The following is a 22,092-nucleotide window of genomic DNA, read 5'->3' as shown; positions in this document are numbered from 1 at the left end:
TGACCTTTCCATGATTGTACCTCTGCTCTTTAGGAGCCTATTTCAAAAGTTGACTGCAGTAGTGAATAAGAAAAAAAGATGATGAAGAACACATAAAAAGCAGAAAGATACAGAGGATCATTCATCGGAGAGACTTTGCCTGGAGATGTTCTTCTATAATTGTGAAAGACTTCACAGACTTTCTACTTTATATGTTGCTGTACTCTTGATTTTAGCATGTCTTCATGACCATCAGTCACCAGACTGACTTTTGAAAAGAAAGAACCAGAAAAAGTACTCCAATCAGTACACATTTCTTACATCACAAAGGCCTGAGGAGAATAAAGTCACAAGAAACCAGCGCAAAAATATCAGTGTAAAATAATTGGAGCTGTTGAAGGTTAATTAGATCTTCAGAAAAGTTTTAAAGGGGAAATGTCTGTTTTCCAACGAAAACTAACATTTTCCATTGCAGAGTTGAAAATCCAGTATTTGAAGTATTTGATTTTAAGGAAGTGAAGTTTGCCAATGTCAGTATTTTTTAAGAATGCCTCCTCACACTTGATTCAGAAGCACTGATAGACACCTAAGAAGGCAATTGCTCAGCCCTGAAGAGTCTCTTGGCTTGAGACAGATGGCACTTCAAGCCACTGAATCATGATGGCAGAAGGAGACAGGCCTCCACGCTTTAATGTTTTTTCCAGAGCTGCTGCAAATCTAATTTGTGTTCACCTCCTACTTTCTAACCAGTTCTACATTCCCAGATGAACAGCTAAGCAACTCAACACAAATTTATATTCCGCGATGCTCTTCTTCTTTCTTGTGGGTAAAGAAGAGACACTTCACAGACTCAGCTCAACAATCCAATAAAAACAAAGACACTTTCCAGATTTTTATTATCCGTAGCAGACTGTAGATTATCACCTTTCTTGGAAGTTATACTATGCACTCTTATTTATACAGAATACTTCATCTATGATCCTGACTGTTCTGTATTGTGCTCTGATTCTGTAATGATGTTTAGTTCCATCTATGACTTCCTCTGCTTGCAGCAAACTAAACATCTAGATTTGTGCTGGGAAACAGAAAGGCTGAACATGAGGACTGAAGGATTAATATATATTGATGTATGCATAAATGTGTGGCTTGTTCCTCTTTTTCTTTATTGTTTTTTTCTTTTTTCTTTACTTCATTGGTTACAATCTCCTCTATTTGTCCCCTAATGTCAACAGAGGAGACTGTATTTCCTTCTCACTAATTGCATCTGACATGAAGTTAGCAACCTCGTATTTGAAATTCTGTGTGTGATGTTCTAGGTCAACCCCACCTTGAGGACAAAAAGCCCAATAATATCATATCTAGGACCAAAAACAATGGTGAAGATACTTTCCTCATTATATTTTTAGAAAGTGAGTATACTTCCTTCAGAAGCCAAACACATAGGATGGTTCATAAGAGATTCATTTTTTGAAATAAAAAGTCACCATGCACATTATTTCAACAAATCAGCACTGTTCATTGGACTCTTGTTGCACCTGAGCTACACAGAACTTCCCATGACTGCTTTCAGAAATGCAGTAATTAAAATCAGAAATTTCAGAATTAAAATCAGAAATTTCAGAAAATCTTTCTGGTTTTACCAAGAGACACTCAAGAATACATAGGGTAAAATTTTACCAGTAGGAAATTTAATTTCAGTTGGCACAGCATAGGCTGGGTAAAATGAAAAAGAGTTTCAGTGAGCAAGTCTAAAATAGTCTGTCTCTGAAAATGAAAAGGAGGTTAGGCAAGTGCCTCTCTGATAACCCCTCCTACCTCATTTCCTTTACAGTTTATGCCCTTAGATTCTTTACAGTGGCAAAGTTCTTTAGAACTCATCCCTCTAGGATTCCAATCTATCCTTAGTTTTGTCCCTACTCTTAATAAATGAGGAATTTCCTAGATCTGAGAAGCAAAATGGCTGAGTGAAAGAGTACTGGCACTGGTGGTGCCGGAAGGATGTGTATTGATGCTGCAATTGTTCATTTGTTCATGCTGCTTGCTTTTTTCCCTATACAGGACTAGAGATTTTAAGGATTTTAATTTATACTGAATATTAAATTTACCCTGAATATTAAATCAAATAAATAGAACTAAACACATAAAAATAACTCTTGGCTACCCTTGGTCTGGTTTATCATATTGCTCAGATGACTCTGCCAAGTAGCACAGCTCTGAAAACTACACATAATATATTTCCATGAAAAGTGGTAGCGTTGTAAAGCACACATGTTCTGTGGGAGAGAAGCCGGCCCAAGCCTGCAATGTCACAATGTGCTTTGAGCCTGCCCCTACATGTGAGTAGGAGGTCTGTTCTTGGAAGATTCATCCTGTTGGTACAAAATGAAGTACCTCCAACCCCAACAAACCTTTCAGTGGCAGATGCATTCACCATAAGAAAAATTAGGGTGTTTAGCTCTCATTACCATTTTCCTCCTGGAACTCCTCCAGAAGAGATCAACTTTCAGTTCCTCTTCCCTTATTCTGGCTGACAAGTTAATTACTGGATTTATCATGCCCTTTTCATCACCTACTTCTATGCTTGTTCTGGCCACCTATGAGCCCCTCTGTTGAGATATATGCAGCCCACCAGCCTTAAGTGAACACTAGCGCTACATTTTGCCAGTGTGAAAAACTCCTAAGAATCCAGATTTTGAGGTTCACGTACATAGTCGCCTGGGCTTTTACATAAAAGCAGTGCTGCAGATGGCCAGTACAGAAAAGCCAGACAATTTCTTAACCAAAATGCTTTGCAAAGCATGCATAATAAAAATCACACCCTCCTTTTGAGGAGAAAAGGAAGATAAATGTTTCCTGTGTGGTTGGATTAGTGAGTGTTGAGCACCTAGACAACCCACAGATACCACAGACCTCATATTTATATTTATAGGACAGTATGGTCAAGTCTGGCTTTTCTTTTAAGAACAACAGTGTTGGTGTCAATCAATTATCTCAGCTGCTGCTGCCTTTGCTTGCTGCCAAAACAATACAAGGCTTTTGCATATGTGGCATATGTATGCCAGAGAACTTGGGGAAATGTATCTTTCTCCATGCTAATAATAAAGCCTTCTTTATAAAAACATATGTGCACAGGCGTGCATGCACACTCAGAGTACGTGATCCATCCTGAGGATGGAAATCTGTATCTCCCTCTTCCCTCCCATTCCCAAAAAGCCGTCAGTTCTCCAACATGTGGGCCTTAAGGCTCTTCTCAGGAACAAATGGCCTTCCCACCTCTATTTAATTAGTGACAGTGGCACGAGGCCTGTGTCTAAAGCTTCTCCTTGAGGTGACTGATTTCTAGTGGCATGGCTGACAATTTGGCTGCTTCGGGCTTGTGACAAGAAAAACTAAACCTAAGAAATGCAAATGCTCCAAGGGGCCTGCTTATTTGTGGAAATGTGAGGAGAGAAATTCCTGCAGCTGCATCTATCCATCTTTTCAGCAAAGGCATTTCAGTCTTTGCTAGGGCTGCTCACCTTCCATTATTTTCCTTTCTGTCATTATTTCCTCTACTGTGGTAAAAGGTTTTTGAGCCATTGAGATGCCAGTGCATGGCAGGCAGCTCAATGGGAGGGATGGGGCTTCTCCAGTTCCTCCAGTGCTGATGCATGCAGCTGTCACCTCAGGTAAGACCATGGCTGCAGTCTGCAGGGGCAACCTTCTTATGTTATCTATAGAACTGTACAGTCTACAGCAACCACTCCTCCTGAGGGCTGTACTCATCCCCGTTCCCAGTGACAGATGGCCTCTGCAATAACTACATGTGCAAAAACAGTTACACAAGAGTCTGAAGAAGTGAAAAGCCTTTGATAACACCATACAATTTAGTGGTGTGCCATGTTCTTTGCTCACAACTACATCAAGTTCACCTCAGATATCACAGCAGCTACAAAAAGCTTTTGCTGATAATGAACAAACACAATGATAGGAACCTATGTCACCGCTATGTGAATTAGTACCTTAGATGTCAGCCATCAAATCTCTTATTTCCAAAGACTGGTCTAACAGAAGCTGGAGAATTAATTTTACACCGTTTATGATATATGGCTGTTTCTACTAGTGTTGTGCAGAATAAAATAATTTGAGTATCAGTTAAAAGGGACTGAGGTAGCAAGGAGAGGTATATTGTGAAAGGATTTTTCATAGTTACAGACTGAGAAGAATGACTGCATTATCCTAATAGCTTCTGTTTTCATTAATGGCTCAGTGAAAACATTTCCTTACAATTACAAAACATAACTGTAGATCTTAAATACTGGAAAGTGGGCTCTTTATCAAAACACACTGCTGTGGCTACAACAGATGCTGCATCACTCTGGGATTTAGACGAAACCTGGTGACAGCTAAACTGTTTACATTAAAGACTCTATCAAAGTTATTTTGCACCTAGTTTCATCCTAATCCATCTGATTTTTCTACAGCTTTGACAAGATGACCTCTCTCACTGTGTGTGCAGTATTGATGTCATTACTGAAGAGCTGTTCTTCGGCCTTTCTGCTGATAACAAAGTAAATGGAAATGCAGCGAAACCTTGGGGAGTAAACAGCTTGTTCAGGATCCAGCTAAAAAAACGGGATAAATGACCACAGGAAAGGATGTCTATTGTTACTATGAAAGCAGTAGCCATATCACTTTAAAACATGTTTGAAGATGAAAGCATAGTGCATCTTTGCATGTCATAGATTTAAAAAAAACCTGAATATGTGCTTTGAAAGTTCAGTATGCATTATAACAATTCAAAGCTCAGCTGATCACCTTTTTAGATTGAGCTACAAAGTCAAACACTTTGTAGGTAATTACCTAGCAAATAACAAAAATGTTTGAGTAAAATACAGAAGACAGATCAAGGCCATGGATTATGTGTATGTCTTGTGTTTGTATTATCACAACAATATCTCTGTAGTTGGTTATCAGAGGAGTTCAAATAGGTTGGCAATCATTAAATGAAGGGAGAAAAAACAACACAGTAGAAAAACACCTCATTTGTTTGCCAAAAATACCATTTACATGAAAACAATGCAGTTAGTATCAAAGTTTCTTTTTTTTTTTTCTTTTTTGTGGGCAACGTAAAAATATTGTGCAAGAGGATCTTTGAATGCAGTACGAGTGCAGTGTTCCTCTCAGCAGAGTTTAAGACCCAGCCAATGCTTAAAAGTAACAATACTTCTCAAATAATATATTAATATTTATAATACCTGGTTATTATAAATACATGACATAAAAATCCACTGGGCTGGTCAGTATGCATATTAAAAACCATTCAGTAGGTCAAATTGTTGATATTTTGAAACTTTAAAGACAGCAATTTTAATAAAGCTGTCAGTAAAATTTTCTTTGTAAAACATTTGCGACTGATTATGCTGCTTATATTGAAAAAGAAACACAAGGTCTATATCTTTAGATCTTTTATTGAACTGTGAGCACAGCATCAATAACTGCTTCTCAGCTGTAAATGAAAATTGATTCCAGATCTAACCTGTCATTTTCTGTGGGTCTTTAATCCCAAATCACCCACAGTGAAAGACATAAGAATCAGCATTTTGTCTAAGAGACAAAGCATGTATCATGTGGCCAGACCTAAAGTGACTACACTGAAGATACTGTGGGACACGTTTACATGTGTTAGATATAGGTGATAACTGCAGTCTCTCCAAGCGAGGCCCAAAAAATGATGACTGGAGGTTGGGTAACTTGTAGTTGCCTTCACAGTCTATAGCTGTGATCAATACAGTCCAAAGATTTACAGATCTGAAGTCAGAAGGGACCCTCAAGGATCATCTCATTGGACCTCCTGTGTGCCACAGTCCAAGAACTTCTAATTCAAACCCACAGCTGCCAGAGCATGCAGTAATGGAGTCTAAAAAGAGAGGAAAACAACAAAGTTTCCTCGCAATGTGCAGCAGTTTGACACTAGGTAGTTTGGATTTCCGGTCACCACTTGCTTGATGAAGCCTCTTAAGCCTTTTGGGGTGACATTACAGAGAATAGCCTCTTTTTTTCCTAGCAGAACCAAGACGACTTAACACTTCCAAATCAAGAAGGGTTCTCCAGCATATAGCCCTCAGGAACTACTTCCACCCTGTTTGAAAATTGATGCTGAAAAGTAAACAGTGTGTTCAGTAACAAACCCACTAATGCCATTTAAGTTGACTAAATAACTTTCACTAGCTTCAAACTTTTAGTTCTCATTTTATCCAAAAAAATCAGGCTCAGCCTCAGTTACATGACTGATCAGAGTGATAGTGATTTAGGTTTCTCCTCAGCACTGGGGAGAAGAGAAAGGAGCTGTTTAACAACTGAAAAAAATATGAGGTTCATAGGCCCCTAAATAAGTGTATTGCGGATTAGAAATACGTGTGCTTGTTCACAGGAGAGAAAGAACAGGACAAGAGTGTTTTGTTTATTGCAGACAAGCTTCTAACAGTCTTGCAACAAGACAAATAGGCTACTGGTAGTCTCAGAAGACAGGCTGATAGATCACTTTCCACATACCACAGACATTCACTGAAAGCTGATATTGGGGTGCATTTATGGATCACTGCCACTACCGCCCCTTCCATGTATATATCAAAGGGTCCCAAGCAGTTCTCAAAGGACAAATACAAGCCTAGGTCCTAGGACTCCCTACTAACTGCTGTTCTCAATGAATTTCAGCTTCCTTGAAATACCAATTCCAAGGGATTATGTATTTATACACTGTATTTTTATAAATAAAAAGAACTAAATGCTAGCTTGTGCTTCACGTTAGCTACAAGCCTAAAGCAGAAAGAAAACAGAAAGATTGCAATAATTCTTTAAAACAACGTTACAATGATTTTGAGTTTTAATCTTCCTATCCCTGTCAGAATGTACATGTGTGTACAGGTGAACTACAATAGTCCTTCACATGCAAAATCTCTATGTTAATAAAAGCATATTTTTTAAAATCCACAACTGAAAATTCAACACCTTAATATTCGTATATTGCAATCACCTTGATCTGTCCCCCATGAATGGATGTTCTACATATCTTTTGTAAACAATATTTCACAGACAAAAAACACTGCTGTTACTTTGAAGATGTTCATGCATTCAATCAATGTGATAGTTCAACCTTCTTTCCACACTATGTAATCAATTAATATACCACTGTTACAATTAGAAAACAGAGTTAGGCTGACAAGTTGTTAAGCTAGAGAAGAATGGATGGAGCATACCCTTATCCTGGGCTCACTGAAAGTCACCATAAGAAGCAACCTCCAAAAGAGCTCCTTCTTCAGTGGTAGTCAGCTCTTAAATGGGGTCTAGGAGAGGTGCAGCTGGGCTCCACTCCTTCTGGTAGCACAGGGGAATTGCCTTCACCTGTGCTCCTAGGGCTGACATTGCTTGCCTCAGGTGGTCAATCAGAGGTTCAAGCTGTAATTTGGCAGTTCCCATACAGACACCCAGTCTCTTTTCTTTCCTTCAGAGGGTGATGGTAGAAGTTGCTGAAGTGTGAAGGTACTGCTAGTGTAATGCTTGAGTGATGCAGCAGAGCCATGCTGCTCAGCTTTGCATGGCCTTACTCTGGGATGCAGTGTGACAAGAATCTAAAGGACAGACACATACAGTCACGTTTCCAGGAAATCTAAAAACCCATTGAATTCTTTTCCATAATGTATATCATGTTGCTTACTTTTTCTATTTGTAATGCACATAAAAATGATGCATTTATGGGCTACGTAGGAAAGGTGAATTATTCTTGTTAAGTGCAGGAAACTGAAGAAACATGACCAGTATGCTTACTGTCCAGACAGTTCATTTATTTTTTACATGATTGGATCCATTCATGTTTTGAATCTCTAAATATAGGTACCATACTCTGCATCTTTGGAAGATACTTGGGAGATCTAAGGAGATATTAATCAATGCTTATCACCCAGTGTGAAATGAAACTCATACTGCCTAATTGAGGGAAAAAAAAAAAAAAAGCAACACAAAAAGCCACAACATTTTCTATGTACTATAAAATTTTGAGAAAGCTCCTTACTACAGCTCTCTTGTTCTCAGCATACACTGTCAAACATATTCCTGTAAAGTCTTGTAAAGTTTTGGTGCAGTTTGAGACTTCTTACAGCTTGGGCACACCTTCACACCTAAGCTGTGACCTCAGACCTGTGAACAAGGTAATACTGCTTCCCAGCATAACCCTGCCTTTGGGTAAAGAACATGCATTGACAGTACAACAGCAGTGCTTTTAGAGCTGCCAATTCTATGTTATGTGGTGGAGACAAAACATAACCTGAGAAACTAATGAATATGTTAAATTATTAACTTATGAAACAACATACGCCCAAGAAAATCTACTTGTTTGCTTAATAGCAAAATGCGTGTCTTCACAGGCACAAACACTTGTTGGTAGGCTGAAATATCATTGTTGACAATAACCAAGTTTGACTTTCTAAGTGGTACAAGTGCATATCTTGCGTAACACACACAGGTTTTCATTTGATTGAGTGTGTATGTCAGGCATGAGAGGGAGAGCTGGCACTGCTCTGTGCCCTCTTTTCCACCATGTTCTGTTGTCTCCTATGCAGTCCACATTCAACCTATGCATGATCAACTAATGAAAAAATATTGCTAAAAATCATATAGTAATGCTAAAAGTGTGTGACCTTCCTTGTGGGGCCACATTACTGGCTATCCAGGGCTGCATGCAGCCTGTGGGACATGGGTTGGATACATATGCCCTGAAGGATGGATTAGGTGGGTTGAAGTAGAGCATACAGGTAGTTTAAAAGTAAATCAGAAGGAAAGAAAGATCCACTTATATTTAACATTTCCCTGCTGAGCAGATCCTATTAGGCTACTATAGCATTACTTTCTTCATTACTACAGATATTTACACATTTCAGTCTATAGTAGGGCTGCTCCAAAAGTAATGCCTCCTATTGGCCCACAATGTCAGATAGATGTTGGCAGGATGGCAGTAGAGAATGAATCTCACTGCCAATACTTTGTTATATTTTGTCACCGTGTGACAGATGGAAGCAGAGGGGTAGTCTGACAGAGTGAAGTCTGACATGGAAATGCAAATGAAGTAAAGGTGTGACACTGAATTCTTCCATGCAGAAACAAATGGCACCCATTGGCATTCATTGATGAGACCAAACAGAGGATGTGAGCACAATGAGAGCTGTGTGGCGAATTTCAGCATTGATGATAGTAAGAGTGGGACACCTCCACTGGTGCAGGTGTTTGTGAACATAGCCTGTTCATAGGCTCTTGTTCATCTCTAGCAAAAATGCTTAGCTAATGGAGGTGACTATGTTGAAAAATAGTTTTTTGTGGCTGAGTATTTGTTCTATCAAACAATGTTATTGTGCTCTTTGTATCTATTGTACTTTCCACAGAAATAAATAGGAGGTATTATTTTGAGGGAAACCTGCGGTTGAATTTAACCCAAAGACTCAATGTTTTTATTTAATAGAAATGTTGAGAATATGAATTTCACCAGCCTTTTTTTTTTTTTTTTTTTTTTTTTGCCTGTAGTACTCATAAATATTTGTAGAGTGGGAAGAACAGAGAATTAAATCAGACAGTTTTCTGAAAATTTTTCTTCATTAACGTTCAAAGACTTTCAGTTTTGATTTAAATCTACACACTGAAAATTTTACCTATCACAAATGGGAATTGCTGAATTACTTTCTATGGGACTCCAGTCCTTTTCTCACTTACTGGAACAAAACTTAAAGACTCAAACTTCATGTGTGCAATCCTACAAATGAGTTGTGAAGTGCAGAATAACTCTACAGTCATGATAGTGGCCTGATGTGGTCACTTGACACCTACTTCCAAACAGGTCATCAATTTCAGAAATTGAGTGTGAAACAAGTGGAAGTTGTTCCACAGTTAATTTGGTACAATGGATAGGAACCCAGACCACATTAGCTATTCCCAGATGACGACATACGCGTTCTCTTATTTCAAAATTAGCATTCATTGTTTTAGTTTAATCTATTTCATAGTTAATTAAGCAAAACAGCCGAAATGTATTCTTATTTAAGAAGGTGTTTCCTCCCACCTGAGCAGACTTAGAAATGACTGTAAAAGATTCAGAAATGGCCTTATGTGCAGGTAAAATCTAAGATAATGGATTCTGCAGCGCCTCAAAATGCTTTTGATGCAAGTATAGTAAATATCATACAAGCACATTCAAGTGACAAATAAATAAATAAACCTTTGTCAGATTACATGATCAATGCACCAAGATGTATTTTACCTGTTCATTGTCATCTTCATCACTGCTGAGTTTCAGATCATCCTCAAGCATCCTGAAAAAAACAACACCCAAGAGACAGAATTACATTCAATGAATTAAAGTTGAATAAAATGGGCTGAACCACTCTTTCAGTTCAACAACAGCAGATTCAGACCAGTGCTAAGGAAAATGATGAATACTCTGTGTATGTATGTTATTAGTTCTGTGAGATGGTAGGTAAGAACAAACGACTTTCAGACTTGTCTGCTATGAGGTTTGGCAGTCAGCTCCTCCTTCACGTTCTCTTTCACTTGCAGATTATCTCATAGTGATTAGTCCATACAAACTGATGTGTATTTCTATGGCAGAAGGGAAAAGCGGAATTCACTTCTGAGACTGTTAAAAGGAGACAAAATGGTGCACCACCGTGTTTCATTCTGGATCTAGGGTACTACTGATCTTTTTTTGAGGCCCACCTCACCTAACTAACTGACAATACAGAATGGGGAATAGAAAAGGCAGTAGTTTTTCTCAGGTTAGATGTGTCCTCCAAGCTGTTAGTATCTTGTCTTTTTTCCTTCTTCTTCTTTTCTTTTTTTCTTTCTTTTTTCTATAGATATATCTCCTGTTACTGCTCCCTGCCCTTGGTTAAAGGGAAACTCCCATCAGGCCAGGCAGTCATAAAGTCACCTTCCTTTCCCTTGTCAGAAGAAAGAGGTGAATGAAGGTGAATAATACATACTGTTGTATTAACACTTGTCTCATGTAACTTTTCTTTTTTTTTTTTTTTTTTAAATGCAAAATTTGTATATTTCAAAACACAAAAATGGGGCAAAAAGTCATTACTGCTGTTGCCTTTGCAGAGAACGTCTCTCCCTTCATGGTCTGTCTACCTAGAAAGACATGACTAACAGTGACCAAATACTATTCCCTACAGCTTCCCACACATTTACACTTTTATGAGGTGGTACTTCTCAGAGCCAATATTCCTCTGGGCATACTTCATAGAATCACTGAATCATAGAATGGCTTGGGTTGGAAGGGATCCCACTGATCATCAAGTTCCAACTCCCCCTGCCACAGGCAGTGCCACAACCCTCCAGATCTGGTACTAGACCAGGTTGCTCAGAACCGCATCCAACCTGTTCTTGAACACTTCCAGGGACAGAGCAACCGCAGCCTCTCTGGGCAGCCTGTTCCAACACCTCACCTCTTTTATTGCAGGATGACATACAAATGAATTAGCATGTTATCCAATCTGCTGTGATACCTACTGACATCGCTGAGCCTCCTTTCCCCCACTCTGATCTGCTTTACTCACTGCAGGAGAATGACAAATTGCAATTTCCACTTCCCTTCTGCTTTGATGGAGACTGAAGCCTATGATTATTATTTTTTTTATCGTTAGCCTTTAAATAACTGTAGCAACAAATGTATGTTCCTGTTATTGTTTTGTTGTTTGAGGACTACCTGTGGAAGCTTCGTGGCATATGGAATTTTAAAGAGGTGACAGTAATCCCAATGGGAAAATATAACTTTGATGCTCTGCCTGTGCTCTTAAAAAAAAAGAAAGTGTGAGGAGATCCTTACTGGTTTGTAAGTCATCTGTCTTTAAGTGACCTCTGTTGTCGGGCAGCTCGGTGGTTACAAAGTATCTGGACACATAACTACTAGTCATTAACCTCTTGATAAATGGCAGATGCCTCCCTGTAATATGTGAACCCATAAAAGTAAGACTGTAGAGTGGATAAGGAATCTTTTAGAAGAATTCTTCAGGAAATATTAATCTTCAGAGGCCTGGATTTTGGTGATGAACAGGAACTTTTTATGTTGTTTATCTAGCAGACACATTCATTTGTTTCCCCAGTGCCATCACTTGCAGAGCCACGCTCAGCATACCTCTGTGCCTCGCTTGATCCACAGCCCCAGATTGTTATCTGCAAGTCTCATTACACACCAGAAGGACAATACCCCCAGGAAACTGAGACCATCTTAATATAGGGCTATATCATCCTGACTCTTAACTCTAATTTGGTCCTACACTCTTTTAAATCTACATCTCACTTTCATGCGTAAATTATCTGCTGCTTTAAAGCAGCACTGCTATAGATAACGTACTCTATTATTATTTTTAATGCAGATCTAACAGGACATAATGCAAAGGATCTTTTCATGAATGGAGCCCAAAGGGTTTGTTTTGTTTTTATTTTCCTCTTTCCAGCCATCTTATTTTTTTTATCTGTAACGCATTAAATTCATTTTTTGACATATTCTAGTAGAAGTAAACCAAAAAGGACAAAGGAAATTCCACATTAGATAAATGGAAAGAACAAAGGAAAACAAAACAAAACAACATAAAAAAGATAAATGAATACACTTACTAAACTAGCCAACAGTCATCTGAGATGGGTGATTAATAACTGTCCTTATACAGCCTACTCTGCAGACCCTTTCTGAGGAGTACAGCAAGCACAAGACATGTTTATTGAATATTGAAAAATACAAAATGGATATAAAACATGATTAGTAGGAAGGACAACTGTTAGAGTTGGTTTCAGATAAACTAAATTTGCAGGACTTATGAGTTCCCTTCAAGAGACTAATGGATGTTTAGGCGACTAGAGAGAGGAAAAAAATTGGTTTTCACTATTTCTTTAGCAGTTCTAAGCTTATCATTTGGAGCATATAATTCTTCTTAGCCAGTTCTGCTAAACAAAGAATATGTCATCTCATTCAGTTACAAAACTCAAAGGTTAAACAACTAAACCACACGGCTTCTAAAATGCATCACATTCTTCAGGCAGATGGAATAATTAAGGAGAAACTGAGTAGAGTATCAACAATAAATATATTATGGTAGGGAGAGAAGTGAGGGGATAAATTAAAAATACATAGTACGTTGAAATGGAAGTAGGATGCTGAAAAGTTCAAATAACTTGCTCCCAGAGGTGGCTGACTACAAGATGCAATATTTTACAGAAAGCAGAGGACTTCCACTTTTAAACTGTGCTTAATATTCTGAAGGCCTCGTAGCTTGTACCATTTAATGTTCCTATTAACTCTCATTTATAAGCAAATAGCATCTGATGACACTCAAAACCCAATAAGGTCTTTTTAAGATTGCCAGCAACCATAACCCCAAGGTGACTATTTCACCATCCTTCATAGAGGTAACCCAGTTCAGCTTCAAACACTGAGACAGAAGAGCTCTGTATCAATAGTTCTCTCAAACATTATCTGTCGGTTTTGAACATGAAATTAGGCATTCATCAGCGAGAGATTCTCATAAATACAGACATTATCTATTCCGCTCTATGTACCTGCTGACCTCAAAAGACACCCAGAATGGAGATTACAGTGTACATGTTATTAAGATTAGGCCAGCTATTAATAAAGGCCAATTTGTTGGATATATTAAAATTACAATGAATAGCCTCAATGAGGGCAAATCAAAGAGAAAACAATCTGTATCAAAAAGCTATTTCCAGAGGTGTTATAAACTCATTTCATTTCCTATTCTTCTCTGACCCAGTTGACATTAATATTGAATATACATGTACTTGTTTGTCTTTTCATCCACAGCTAATGCAAAACACCACTTTAGGGGAAGAGTGGGATTAAGTAGGATTTTTGATTTCATTATTAGAGCAATGCCATTTACTCGAACAGACAAAGTTGTGTCAGCATATTTATTATAATCTACAATTTTCACAGGTTTATAGTTTGGAATGCGAAATTCCTGCAAAGCAGAAACATTGTGACAAAGCAACACATTTAGCTGTGGTGTAAGTAGGGGCAATCTCAAAGACTAACTATAATACCCACTTTCCCCAGGGATGAGTAGGCTCGCAAAGCAGATTTCTTCTTACAAATTTAACTAGACAAATGTCTGAATGAGGGCTTTATTAGGATGATGTCTATAAGAGTCTTAGTAGAGACTGTAACAACAAAATATTATTATTAGGAGCCCTCAGCTTGCACTGGACATCAGAACATGATGAAATATTTCAAAATCAAAATAAGCTTTTTAAGATCAGTTTATTATGATTTTGGTCCAGCGAGTTAAATTACCTTCTCTCTTTGTCTGCACATGTATTTTTCAAAAATATCATTTTTTATGAATCAGACACCTCTCTGTGTCTATCAACAGGCAATATTAGAAGATAATGCACACATCATCAAGGCTTCTGTTTCTCAGCAGGAAAGTGTGTTTTACACCATTTTTTTTCTCCATGTTCAACATTCCAAATGGTTTACAGCAGCTAAAATCTAAGTCTAGGCACCTGTCTGAACTGCTCTAAGAAGCTGTGAACAGAGGGAGAACGAAGCTGAAGAGCAAGATGACATAGGAGTTGATGGGACACCTGAATCAATGACAAGGGCTTTCCAAGCCATCACTACAGGAAGGAACTACAGCTGCAGAACTGTAAAATTAGCCTGGGGTCTGGCTATGGAGCTTACTGGGGTGCCACTAAGGATGGCTTAGTGCACACCAGACCTGCTGTTTTGGGATCCTTTCATTACTAGAACAGGATCTGATAATGAGATGTGAGATAATCTCCTCCCTGAAAAATAACTGTATACCACATCACAGTACACCATAATTTCAGGTACTTTTACAGAGTATTAGAACTTCTTGAGGGAGTATTTTCACAATTAAACATTCTTTATTTGATTAATTGTGTATCTTATTTAAATGCTTTTTACAAGAGAATAAAGTCTGGATTGCCAGCAACCATCCAATAACATTACACAGTTCTTCCTGCTTGGGATGTGTAGGGCTGTGTTGGGAGTACGGTGCATACAATAAGATGTTGTAGGTTTCATGTGACCGTATCAAGAAGGAGGTGCTTAAAATATTTTCTAAATGGAATCCAGGTTCTGCACTTCTAATTGGCTCTCTGATCAGTTCACCACTGTGCTGGAGCTCCACTGACATGTAAAAAAGCCTTGTGAGAATGGAAAGGAAGGGCAAAGGGTATTGCAAGCCGACAGCAAAGGGAATACTGTGAATACTATTCAGTTCCCTAATCCTGAGCTGCCTAGAAAATTAACTTGATCATGTCAAACCACATTTGCACAAAATGGATCTCACATCTGGGTTGTATTACAACAAACACGAACATCGCTTCTACAAGAAGGAGGACAGTCAATGGTGACAGATAGAAGCACATGCCTTTTCTGCTGGATTTGTCTCTGGTAAAATCATACAGTCCTAGAATGGCTGGGTTGAAAAGGATCATAATGATCACGTATTTTGAACCCTCCTGCTATGCGCAGGGTCACCAGCCATCAGATCAGGCTGCCCAGAGCCACATCCAGCCTGGCCTTGAATACTGCAGGGACGGGGCATCCACAACCTCTGTGGGCAAACTAGTTCTAGTGTGTCACCATCCTCTGAGTGGAAAATGTCCTCCCCTCCTACTATCTAAGCTAAACCTCTCCTGACTCAGTTTAAAACCATTCTCCCTTGCAATTATAAGGGTTTTGTTTTCCAAAATACATTTTTAATTTTTTTTTTTTTTTTTTTTTTTTTTTTTTTTAGTTCTTGCAACCTCACTGAGTAAACCACGGGTGGTTGGCTGTACTGCTTCAATTTGGCTTTAGAGAAAAGGTAAGGATGAAATTAAGCCCAGTGACACAAATGGCACAGCAAAGCACTGATCAAGAGAAGCGGTGGAAAGTACAGAGAGCATACAGATGACACTGGGGCTTTCCAAGAAAGAAGTATCTTCTTGCTTTAGACACCTTTTGATACAAATGGACACTATAGAATGTAGGTTTGTGTCACTCAGATTAGAGATGTGCCATCACTAGTAATTCTGTTCATTAAATAGAGAAAAACAGCCTGTTATAGAAAATTTCACTTATGTTACTTAATAAGCCTTAAATCCAGAACAGACAAGAATCAAACACATTTTTTTTTGTGGTGAGAAAAGAAGTGCTTTAACAGCTTGAGCAATGAATGGGGACAGAACACCTGTCCATGGAAACAGTGACCAGGAACTGTGAGATGCAACTTCTTCTCCCCTTGAACTTTCATGGAAATAAGACCATTTGTTCAACACAATCTACACTGCTTTATCCTGTGGACATATACTGAACTTGTTTTTCCATTTTCCCAGTGCATTTCTCTGTAGCATGTAAGACTTCTCTTGAGAGTGGTAACTCAAAAGGTATCATGCAAATGACAAACAGCATAATGGAATTCACATGTATTTCAAGAATGTGTTGCACACACTGGAACACAATTTCATCATTTATCAAGGGAGAGGAAGGGGGCCTATGTGTGTGAAAATATCTAACAACAGATTTCCCCTGAGAAGTTTATAATATAGTGGACGAAGAACCTGGGGAAATGAAAATTAATGGTAGAGTAATACCAAAGGAAAAAAGAAGAGCTTTTGTTTTCAAACATCTCATCTATAAATCTTGAAACCTGATATTCGTCCTTTTGCTGAAATGTGCAAGTCATCTTTAAAATATTTCCTCTGAGACAGTGTAAGAGTTACAGTAAAAAAATCTCAGAAGAGTAAATGGAATTTATGAGCACCATTTACTCTAATATTCAGGGCCACTTGTCCAGCAATTTTATACATACTTAAATATAATTTTGTAATTTTTCCTTCTCCTCATCCAGTGCTTTCCTTCATTACATTTTGGTCAATGACATGCTTATTCTGGTGAGCTCTTTCTCAAAGGAGTAACTTCTACTCATTTGTGTGGCTTCAGAGGCCCAATTAGAATTAATTTGCTTGAAGAACCAATCAGCTCTTCAGCCTCTGACGTGAAGCTGCCTCCCTTTAGAAAGAACTGAAGTCATATTGTATGCTTTCACTACAAAAAAGCCTATAAGTGATAGAGGTTCCTGGTCTCTTCCCTCCCACAGAAGAACATGTTAGTGTGTCAGCCTCCCTCTGGTCCAGCTGATTTAGAAAGATGTCTTGCTAAGAAACACTCCATTTTGTGTTGACACACTCAGTCTGCCTTACTGTTTCTGGCACCATGTCAGTAACTAATATAATTACAGCTGGTGAGAGAAATGTAACCCCTGTGATTATCTATTAGGTGCCTCACAATCAGAAAGTGCACTTCATTACTCATCTCTCCATATCATCTCTTAATTTCAGAAGGATTAAGCAAAATGTATTCTTTCAGTGGAAGAATAGCCATCCATTATTCTCTATGTACAAAAACCTCTTCAAGGAAACTAAAATATTAAGTTAGCACTAAGTGTACTATAACGACCGCTCCACTGACAGGCATTTTGTTTTTCATTAAAGCTGAGACAAGAACTATGCGAGAAGGTAGAAACCTGCTACCAAATTTTATCTGTTTGCTACAAGTATAGATGGAACTCTGTATGTTTAGTTTGAATAATAATGTATCATATCAAATAATTTTCTGGCTCACATTCTTAATGAGGTCCAATTTTGCCCCCAAGGAGAATGCCCAATAGAATGGGAGTAGGGTTGGCATATGAACACACAGAGCCTTTGGGAAGTTAGCACACAGTTACACAATGATTGATAATTATACAGCAACTTGCAAAAGTAACTTTAAAAAATCATGCCAGAAAATATATTAAAAAGAATTGTTCAGTGGGGAACAAGTAACATGAGACTGGTTCATCTATCTAATGCTCTACAGCGCATATGGAAGGACATCACTTTCATTCATCAATTGCATAGTTTTACATTTTATTTTATTCCATTTTCAATATGATAGGAAAGTAATTCCTTTAAGGAGCTGCTTGATGAGCTGCTGGTACCAACGTGACATTCACAAATCTTCCTCTGCACTGTTTTCCCCTTACAGTGACTAATCTCACAACTGAAGAGAAAAGCCTTTTTGTTTATGCAGATTGGAAATAAGTTTTGCCTAGAAATCTTAAGCTTCAATAACCTGGTCTGGAGCAGAAGCAGCTTTTCTGTTCATTAAAGTCTTCCTACTGATGCATTTTTTGCAGCCCTGACCTCTACTTAAATACATAAAATCATTTCTGCCATTTGAAGCATTTGCTTCTAATTCTAAATTGCTGTCTGTAAAGTTCAGTGTCGTGGAGAGAGACTGCACTTCAGTGTTAGAGATAAGAATGACACGGAGTCCCCAAGGCACTTTACAGGGGCAGGGCAGTACAGAATGAGATTAACTCTCTCTCTCTACAGTGTGGGTCCTAGGACTGGGAGGAGCTGCACAGATGGATGATGAGGAAGAGAAATTCATTTAGTGACTGCTGCATGGGAAGGCTGCAAAGCTGCTCACTAGCAGCTCTAGTTTGTTCCAGGCTCTGAGCACCAGTAGCAGCCACAACCCTTACACTCAAACTGGTGTTGGGGCCAGCAACTGTCCGTCCCACAGCTCATCTGCAGTAGCCACTGAGGTCCTACACCTCCAGTACGCAACACAACATGCACAAGGAGACTTCTGCCTCTCTCTCACTGCATGGGCACAGTCCTTCAGCAGGATCTTTGGAGGATGGGGGCAGCTTTGCAGTCTTCCTCCAAAAGATTAGTCCACTTCATCCACCCCTCAGATACAAGAGTGGATCTGAAATCCGAAAGAGACACAGAGAGAACTCTGAGTCAGCAAGCCAAAGCACCTGCCTGGACCTTGGATGCTGAGTACAGGGTGCCAAGTAAATAAAGAGTTCATCAGAGGATAATTTATTACCAGTTCAGAATCAGTTTCCCTACTTCACATTTATTTAGCCATAACGAGGCCCAACAACCTCTTGACTAGAATTAACACAAGAGCTATTTCATTCCATAGTCGCCTTTTCTTGACAAGCTCTTTGAACACGGTTCGTAGCCAATACATGCCAATGCCCTGAAACCAAACACGGGTCCGTAAAAGGGCACTGATTAGTTACTGTTTCTCAGAGCAGTCACAACGTCTGATGTGGGTTCACAGTACTCTAATCCAAAATGGGAAATTTTTGCTCAGTTTTCATAGCTTCAGCACATGTAGAACAGAAAAACTATTTTTTCTGTCAAGTATTGGGCCCATCAGAGTTTTCCTGCCCGAACATGGATGTCATTAGGTTTGTGCCTTGGTTATACAGGTAGGGACAAAAAGAAGTAAGCATAGACAGAGAAAGAAAATCCATTTAATAGCAGTGGCAGTAAAGTAGAAAAGAGAGAAGTCAGAAGTGAAAAATTTGGAAGAAGAAAATGCCAAAGGTAAACTAAAAAAATAATAAATCACTGTGCTTTTGTAGGATAGACACTTGTGCCAGTCCTGCTTTGGGGGAATAACTGAAGAAATAGGAAAGGAGAAAATGTATTGTCTCTTTTTCCCAACACGAAGCACATTTTCAACTTTCAGAAGCACTATTTTTAAAATGACCATTGAAAAACACTCACTCAAATTACAGTGCTTGCTAAAATGAGGAGGTTGGCAAACTCCTAAAAGGAACCCAAGAAATCCTCAAAAGCTCAGGCAGTGCCCATCTACTAACCATCAAAGAAAGGACAGAGAATTCAGCAAAGAACAAGCTGAAGGCAAAGTCTGTCAGCTTCTCTCACAACAATGGACACTCTAAAATAGCTGTACTGTGAACAATGGGCTTGTATTTTAAATAGTTCAGTGTGAGTAGACCCTAATTAGATGAGTAGAAGAATGGAAACAAAGACTCTGACACCGACCTCAGGTTGAGAGGTTTTTGAATTCCTGGGGTCAATTTGTCCTCATGAATGAATTACTGGACTGGAGAGTACTGTAACACAATGAAGGGCCTTGGCTACTTCATTTCACTGCAAACGAACAACTTCATAAAACTGTAAAGTATTTATTTGGTTGTTGAAATGGAAGGCTCAAGGTGTTTAATAAAGCCTTGTAATGGGAGCTTTGCCAGAGGCAGTAACTGAAAAGGCAAAGCCGTGCAGCCACATGATGGTTTTCAGTGATGTGTTAAAACTAGAGAGAATGAGACATTTGGCTTTGGAAATAGTGTTTGTTCATATGGAGCAAAGTGAAATTTGTCACACAGAAGACTTTTCAAGAATGCCTTAAACTTAGCACTTGACTTAAAGAGAGATTTTCATGGGGGTGTGTTACCAAAGCAGGATTCCAAGAAGGACTGGTACTGGCGTACTGGTGGTGCAGGACAAATAAAGTGCAGGGGTCGGGCAAGGGGAAGATGAGCAAGTGCCAGGGGGTTATTATGACTGCCTAACAGAAATGGCTGAGGTTTTCAGTGCTGCAAAGGCATTACACCTTTATAAACATACCGCAGTACCCTAACGGGTACACAAGGTTGTTCAGGGCTGATCAATCAGCAAAGAAATCCCCATAGAAAGCAATGATCTCAGGGAAGATGAGTTTAATTTTCATTGCATTAAATTCATGATCAGTTTTGAAAGCCATTTCTATTGAAGCTGCAATATTCCACATCCAGAATCCACAACACCTGTCCCATAGATCCAAAAAAAAACTTTGTAAAGACAGTTCAATTCTATTCTTAAATGAAAATCCCATGGATCGAGCTGAAAATGCAAAAATAGATTAAATCCAGCATGTGCTAAAATTAAGAGAGGAGGACTAGGGAAAAAAAATAAAAAAGAAATTATTTCTGAATCTGGATGATTTATAAGGCACTCAGTATGTACAATAGAAATCCACTCAGTGAAAACACTGACTCATGCAACTAATCCTTGCTCCTGCGAGCACTATTTTTCAGGCTCAGATCCAAACACAATGCCTGACACTGTTTGCTCTGATAATCACTCTAAGATAAACAGATATGAATAACTGCAAATACTTTCAAGCATTTCCTTTCACTTACAGAGCAAAAAGAAAAATTAGAAGATAAAATGAAAATGCATGTTTCCACTTCCAGGTTTCATACATCATTAATTCTGTAAAAATATATCAGTCTCGCCGATATTTTCTCTTTGCTTGGCAAGCTTGGAGAATGCAATATGCTTGATAATCTGATTGAAAATTTGATCCCATTGTTTAACAAAATGAGGATTGTTTCATAAGGGGCTCCACCATGTCTGTGCACATTTTCCTCTAAGTAACAGTGTACGACTTGTATTTCCCCAGACAGTTGAACATTTATGTTGATGTACTTGGACTCAAACCCAATCTTGCACTGGCCGTAATACAGGAGAATTTTCCCCAGTATCTGAATCATGGCACTGAAATAATTTTACAGAGCCTTCCATGCATGCTAAACAAGTTTCTGATATATGTAGGTGGCTCCAAAAATAATACCTCCTATTTGTTTCCACAGAAACTAGAATAGATACGAAAATCACAATGACAGCATTTGAGAGAGGAAATCCTGATTACAAAACGCTATTTTTCAACATAGGAAGCACCATTAGAGATGCATTTTCACCATGAACAAGAGTCTGCAAGCTGCACTTGTAAAAATCACCATGGATGTCTGGAATGTAGCTTGTCTTTCACATCTCTATCACCACTACTGAAAAGCACCACCCTCTGCTCACTGTGCCTGCGTTCACTATTTGGTCTCCATAAGCATTCAGCAAGTGTTGATGAATGTCAGTGGGTGCTGTTTTTTCTGTTGTGGAAGAATTCAATCCCACCCCTTTGCTTCATTTGCATTTTCATGTCAGACATCACTCTGTCAGACTGTGCCTCTGCTGCCACTTGTCACATGGCCACAAAATGTAATGGAATACTGGTGGGAAGGTACAGACTACTGCAATATCACTAACATCCACCCCTGACATCATGGGCCAACATCACAACCTGGTAGGCATTACTTTCAAAGCAGCCCTCATATACAAGCATTACAGCTTCACTAAGTACACCTCAAGCATGTCTAGCTTTTAGTGCCATAGCTTTTGTAGCTCTGAAATGTCAGAGACAATTTTGCT

General features: G+C 38.8%; 1 protein-coding gene across 1 annotated transcript in view; it reads right to left on the bottom strand.

Moving 5' to 3' along the window:
* The window catches only part of AFF2 (ALF transcription elongation factor 2), a 338,300-nt gene that overhangs the window by 87,724 nt on the left and 228,484 nt on the right, over positions 1–22,092 (bottom strand). The window contains exon 8 of the mRNA XM_072334541.1: positions 10,262–10,313. Within this exon, the coding sequence (XP_072190642.1) occupies positions 10,262–10,313 (52 nt within the window). The remainder of the gene's footprint in view (positions 1–10,261; positions 10,314–22,092) is intronic.

This window comes from Excalfactoria chinensis, chromosome 4, assembly GCF_039878825.1.
Source record: "Excalfactoria chinensis isolate bCotChi1 chromosome 4, bCotChi1.hap2, whole genome shotgun sequence".
Taxonomy (NCBI): Eukaryota; Metazoa; Chordata; class Aves; order Galliformes; family Phasianidae; genus Excalfactoria; species Excalfactoria chinensis.
The sequence above is the reverse complement of the archived record's forward strand: the minus strand, read 5'-3'. Positions and strand labels throughout refer to the sequence as shown.